This window comes from Aedes albopictus, chromosome 3, assembly GCF_035046485.1.
Source record: "Aedes albopictus strain Foshan chromosome 3, AalbF5, whole genome shotgun sequence".
NCBI classification, from domain to species: Eukaryota; Metazoa; Arthropoda; class Insecta; order Diptera; family Culicidae; genus Aedes; species Aedes albopictus.
The window spans coordinates 144,051,099-144,056,272 of NC_085138.1; the positions used below are offsets into that span (position 1 = coordinate 144,051,099).

The window sequence follows — 5,174 nt, forward strand, 5'->3', positions numbered from 1 at the left end:
GGAGGTAAACTTAATGATTTTATGTTCGCTTGTAGCTGTTACATATATTGCCATTGAAGATGCCATTTTACGGCTTGATCAGAGCACTTCTTCTTTTTTGGAGGTAATGTCTTCACAGGAACGAAGCATGCTTCTCAGTTTAGCATTCTATAAGATTTTATGATTTATTTGCTCAACATCACATAAGACATAATCATCAATAGTACACCGCAATACTCGGTTTGTGGCAGCTGCTCTCCATCCTCGGTCACGCCCAATGCTAAACAAGTCACGATCTACCTGGCGCCCATCGTGCTCTCTGCGCTCCACGCCTTCTTGTGCCAACCGGATCTGTCACGAACACCAACTTTGCATGGTTGTTATCCGGCATTATTGCAACATGTCCTGCCCACCGTAGTGCAGCAAGTGCTGCGAGCTCATGGGTCCCCAACTAACAATCGCCAGCTGCAAACAAGCATGCATGCTGAATTGTTGCTTTATGATAGTAATTAAAGCTGAACTGAAAATAATGCTGTACGCATTACTTTACAAATGCTATTTCAACTGAAAAAGTAGCCGATGTTCAACTTTTCGTATTGGTATTAACAATGATAATTTAAAACACTTTTCAATCATTTAATAAGATTTTTATTCGACTAGCAGTAATTCCTTCACAATATAGTTCAACAAGACTTTTTTCTGCTTCCTGTTAAGTTCATGCAAAATTAGCACATGTATCTGTATAATGTGTTTTTCACGAGTCAAATAAGCGCTTTCGTTTCATCATACTTCGACTCAGAGAAAAACACGTGTTTTTTTACTGAACAACAGCGCTGAACTAGTCTGTTGTTCAGACGTTAACCATAATGTTATGCTAAATCACTACTGCTGAATAGGAGTCGAAGTCTGATAATTATTAATCCACGGTAAGTTTATGTTTTGATTTGAGCGCTGCAATTCATCATCTCTAGCATGGCGCAGATAGGAAGGCATGCGGCTGGCAATTGACGGGTCTCGAGTTCGAATCAGGATTTAGGTAAATTTATTTGAAGTTATTATTTCCCAATATTTGTTCACAGCATTAAGTTACAATCATTAACTCTCGTGGAAAGTGATTTTTTTTTTATTTTTTATCATTTTTGCTAAAGCTGAATAACAACTTTACTATATAGTAGTAAAACGATTGCTTTATAGTTTCTCCAAATTTGTGTGAACAAAACCCGAACTAAGGTTGCGCCTGAAAATTATCCAAATTTCATTCAGCATCATGCTGAATCAATTCGTTGTAAAGGTGCTTGTAAAATGAGTGATTGTTAGTTGGGTCATCCTTCTCCGCCACACACCATTCTCCTGCACACCGCCAAAGATCGTCCTTAAGACGCATCGCTCGAATACTCCGAGTTCTCGCAGGTCCTCCTCGAGCATGGTCCATGTCTCGTGGCCGAAAAGAATCACTGGTCTTATTAGCGTTTTATACATGGTGCATTTGGTGCGTGGGTGGATCTTTTAAACCGCAGCCTCTTCTGGAGCCCGTAGTAGGCTCGACTTCCGCCTCGTACCCCGACTGTTAAGCCCGCCTCGTCGCGTTACACCTTCCAGAGCAATGTTGAAGAGTAGGCACGAGAGTCCGTCACCTTGTCGCAGTCCCCAGCGAGATTCGAATTAACTGGATAGTTCATCATTGTCTATCGTTGCTCTTATCAGTCTGGTGAGCATCCCGGAAAGGTGTTCTCGTCCATGTTTTTCCATAGCTCTGTGCGGTCGATACTGTCGTATGTCGCTTTGAAATCGATAAACAGATGACGCTTTGGGACCTGGTATTCACGGCATTGCTGGAGGATTTGCCGTACGGTGAAGATCTGGTCCATTGTCGGCCGGCCGTCGATGAAACCGGCTTGGTAAATAACTTCCCACGAACTCATTCGTTTTAGGTGTCAGACGACGGAAGATAATATAGGATAGCATTCAAAATGGTGATTGTTCTGAAGTTCTCACATGGTCGTCTTTCTTGCGAATGGGACAGATTATCCCTTCCTTGCACTCCTTCGGTAGCTGTTCGGTATCCCAGATCCTGACTATCAACCGGTGCAGACAGGTGACCAACTTTTCTGAGCCCACCTTGATGAGTTCAGCCTTACCAGTTGCTTTTTTAATTTTGAGCTGATGAATGGCATCCTTAACATCCCTCAGCGTGGAAGTTTGTTCATTTTCGTTCTCCGCTACGCTGGTGTCGTCGTTTCCTCTGTTGCCGTTGTCTTCCGTGCCTACGTTCTCCACGCCATTTATGTAGTTGCTGATCGAAGTGCTCCTTCCACCTCTCGATCACCTCACCCTGCAGATTTCGGCTCGCGGTACGCGAAGCCTTTGTGGGATGCGTTGAGCTTCTGGTAGAACTTTCGTGTTTCTTGTGAACGGCACAGCAGTTCCATTACTTCGCATCCGCTTCTTGCAGGCGGAGCTTTTTCTCCCGAAAGAGGCGGGTCTGCTGTTTCCGCTTCTGTTTGTAACGTTCTACGTTCTGCCGGGTCCCTTACTGCGGCATTACCGCCCGCGCTGCGTTCTTCTCCTCTAAAACCGTTCTGCACTCTTCGTCGAACCATTCGTTCCGTCGATTCCGTTCCACGTACCCGATGGTGCTCTCTGCTGCGTTGTTGATGGCTGCTTTCACTGTACTCCAGCAGTCCTCTAGAGGGGCCTCATCGAGCTCGCCCGAAACTCTTCGTCATCAACAATGTACGGTACCGGCACGGGGGTGTGTAGTATATGAGATTGACAATTGTAAAAATGTACAAATAAAATGTAAAGCATTAAAAACAACTGTTGTGGAATTCACAGAATGAAAACCTATCACAAACTGTCTGAAAGAAAGCCATCGGGATAATGTCTGTTGTTTGTGCTCCGCCCATCGGTAAATGAAGTAAAAAAAAAAAAAAAACTTCACCGTCTGCTTTTGCTTCCCACCCCGCCGAGCCAAAACTCACTTCGAGCGCCTACCACTGTGTACTAGTCTGGACATTGGATTGAATAAAACGAACTGCGCAAAGCGCATTTCATTCATTCTTCCATCGGACACGGAGCGTGCAACACACTAAGAGTTGGATCAAGCTGACGGTAGCAGCGAGGCTTTGAAAAATTCTCTCGCTGTTACTTCCCACCCCGCCGGGCCGAGGCTCACACCCAGAGCGCCATTTCCTCGATTCGTGAGTTTTCTTGCGACAGTCATCCGACCCAGTTGATAGCTGGGCAAACGATCAGAATGGACTCGTCAGATGTCGGTCGCGACAGTGGCGCAACATTCAACGGACCGCTGGCTCCCACAAAGTAAGTTTGCATAGACTCCGGTGGAAATAGACGGAGGTCTAGTTAAAAAAAAAAAAAGAAAAAGAAGAATCGAACTCGGTGGACATAGACGAGTTTCGAATATGCCTCCGGTGGAAAAAGACGGAGTGTATTAGATAATTGCTTTGGAAATTGAGCTAATCCAAATATTTTGTGATTCGTTACAGAACGCCCTCGAAAAAGTCCCTTCTAAAGGAACTGAGCGAGGTTCTCAAAAAGAACAACGCACTCCGCGAGCAAGTGGCAAGTTTGTCAGGCTTTGGCAGTGACTGGATTCCGGCGTCGTCTAGCACGGGCCACTCTGATGGACCACTTCTTTCGGCGATGAGCAGTTGGTCACTTAGTGCACTGAACATACCGGAATGCGTACCATCGGAAGGGCAAACTGAAATTGACAAACAAGCATTCGAATACTGGAAGGACATGCTTGTTTCGTCGCTTCAGCTGGCCAACGCTACAGATGAAAGGATGAAATACGGAGTGTTCAAGATCAAGTCTGGCCCCAAGCTCCGGGAAATCTTGAGCACGACATCTTCTACACCAGAGATGCCGGATGAGCAAACTTCCCCATTCTCGAACGCATTGGCTCGACTTGACGGATACTATGGATCCAGGGCATACACACTAACGCAACGAGGAAAGCTTATGATGATGCTGCAAGGAGCTACGGAAAACAGCATTGCATTTGTGCGGCGCGTGACCTGTGCTGCGAAGCTGTGTGGTTATGGACCGGATGAAGAGATGGAGGCGGTAGTGAGAGTTATCACACAAAGGGCTAACGATGCTAGAGTTCGGACACTGGCCAATCGGAATTGGCTGAAGCAAGGTACCATGAAGGACCTCATCGATCTGATCCAGGACCATGAGATTGAAAAATCAAGCGAAGAAGAGTTTCTAAGGAGGCAAAGGCTGAGAGATTCGCCATTGGTTGCGGCGGTGTCTCACAGCAATGAGGAATATCGTAACCAACGAACAGCTTTCAGTTCGTACGGAAGAGGCAGAGGATTCCCGAACCGTGGTGGTGGAAGAGGAGGACGAGGATTTTCGAGAGGCATCAATCGTTCACAATCCAACTGTTGGAGGTGCGGAAGCGTTTATCACCGATCATCTGAATGCTTTGCGATCAAGAAGGACTGTCGAATTTGCCGACAGTATGGCCATATTGCTCGTTGCTGTCCATCGAATCAGTCCAGCCCATTGGAGCAGAGAAGACCCTTAAAACGCCACGCAGAGGAAGAGGAGCCTACCGTAGAACGGAAGATTGCCGCCATCGAATGTGCGAAAACGGAAGCTGATCCAGACCCAAAGGTACAAAACATTGATGATTTGGAGTAACATGTTTTATTGAAACAATCTTAAATGGATTACAACTTGAAAGAAAAGTTTTATTTGAAATAAACTAATTGAAATAAAAGAAAATAAAATATTGATTTAAATGTTTGCGTATCATTTTACAGGCTAAAACCGATTCACAAGTCGCCGAATCTGATACACTAGAGGTGAACAACATGCAGGCCACTTGTGGCCATAGAATTCCAAATGCAACGATTGAAGCAAAAGTTGCCGGGATTGGAGTTAAATTTCTAATTGATTCTGGTGCGCAGGTGAACACCATTACAAAGGCATCTTTCGACCTGATTTTAGCCGATCAGAACGCTAAGTCTCGAATAATTGGTCTGAAATCCTCTTCTGACACACCATTGAAAGCGTATGCAATGCCTGAACCAATCAAAGTTGTCGCCAATTTTTCCGCTGAGTTGTTCATTTCGCACGATAGACCAGTAACAGTAGAAAAATTCTACGTGGTGGATGAGTTCAAAGCACTTTTGGGGCTTAACACGGCGATCAGATACTCA

The 5,174-nt window shown here is 45.3% G+C and overlaps 1 protein-coding gene across 1 annotated transcript; it reads left to right on the plus strand.

Moving 5' to 3' along the window:
- Window positions 1-2,978: 2,978 nt before the first annotated feature.
- On the plus strand, window positions 2,979-4,934 carry LOC134284022 (uncharacterized). The gene is made up of 2 exons (XM_062842140.1): window positions 2,979-3,300; window positions 3,486-4,934. The coding sequence occupies exons 1-2, from the start codon at window positions 3,236-3,238 to the stop codon at window positions 4,651-4,653; spliced, it is 1,233 nt and encodes a 410-aa protein (XP_062698124.1). The 5' UTR covers window positions 2,979-3,235; the 3' UTR covers window positions 4,654-4,934.
- The last annotated feature ends 240 nt before the right edge of the window (window positions 4,935-5,174 follow it).

Excerpts from the sequence above, each read along its gene's own strand:
- LOC134284022 (XM_062842140.1), top strand. The coding sequence starts at position 3,236 with ATGGACTCGTCAGATGTCGGTCGCGACAGTGGCGCAACATTCAACGGA. Across the intron at positions 3,301-3,485 it reads GGACCGCTGGCTCCCACAAA|AACGCCCTCGAAAAAGTCCC; the intron begins GTAAGTTTGCAT and ends GATTCGTTACAG.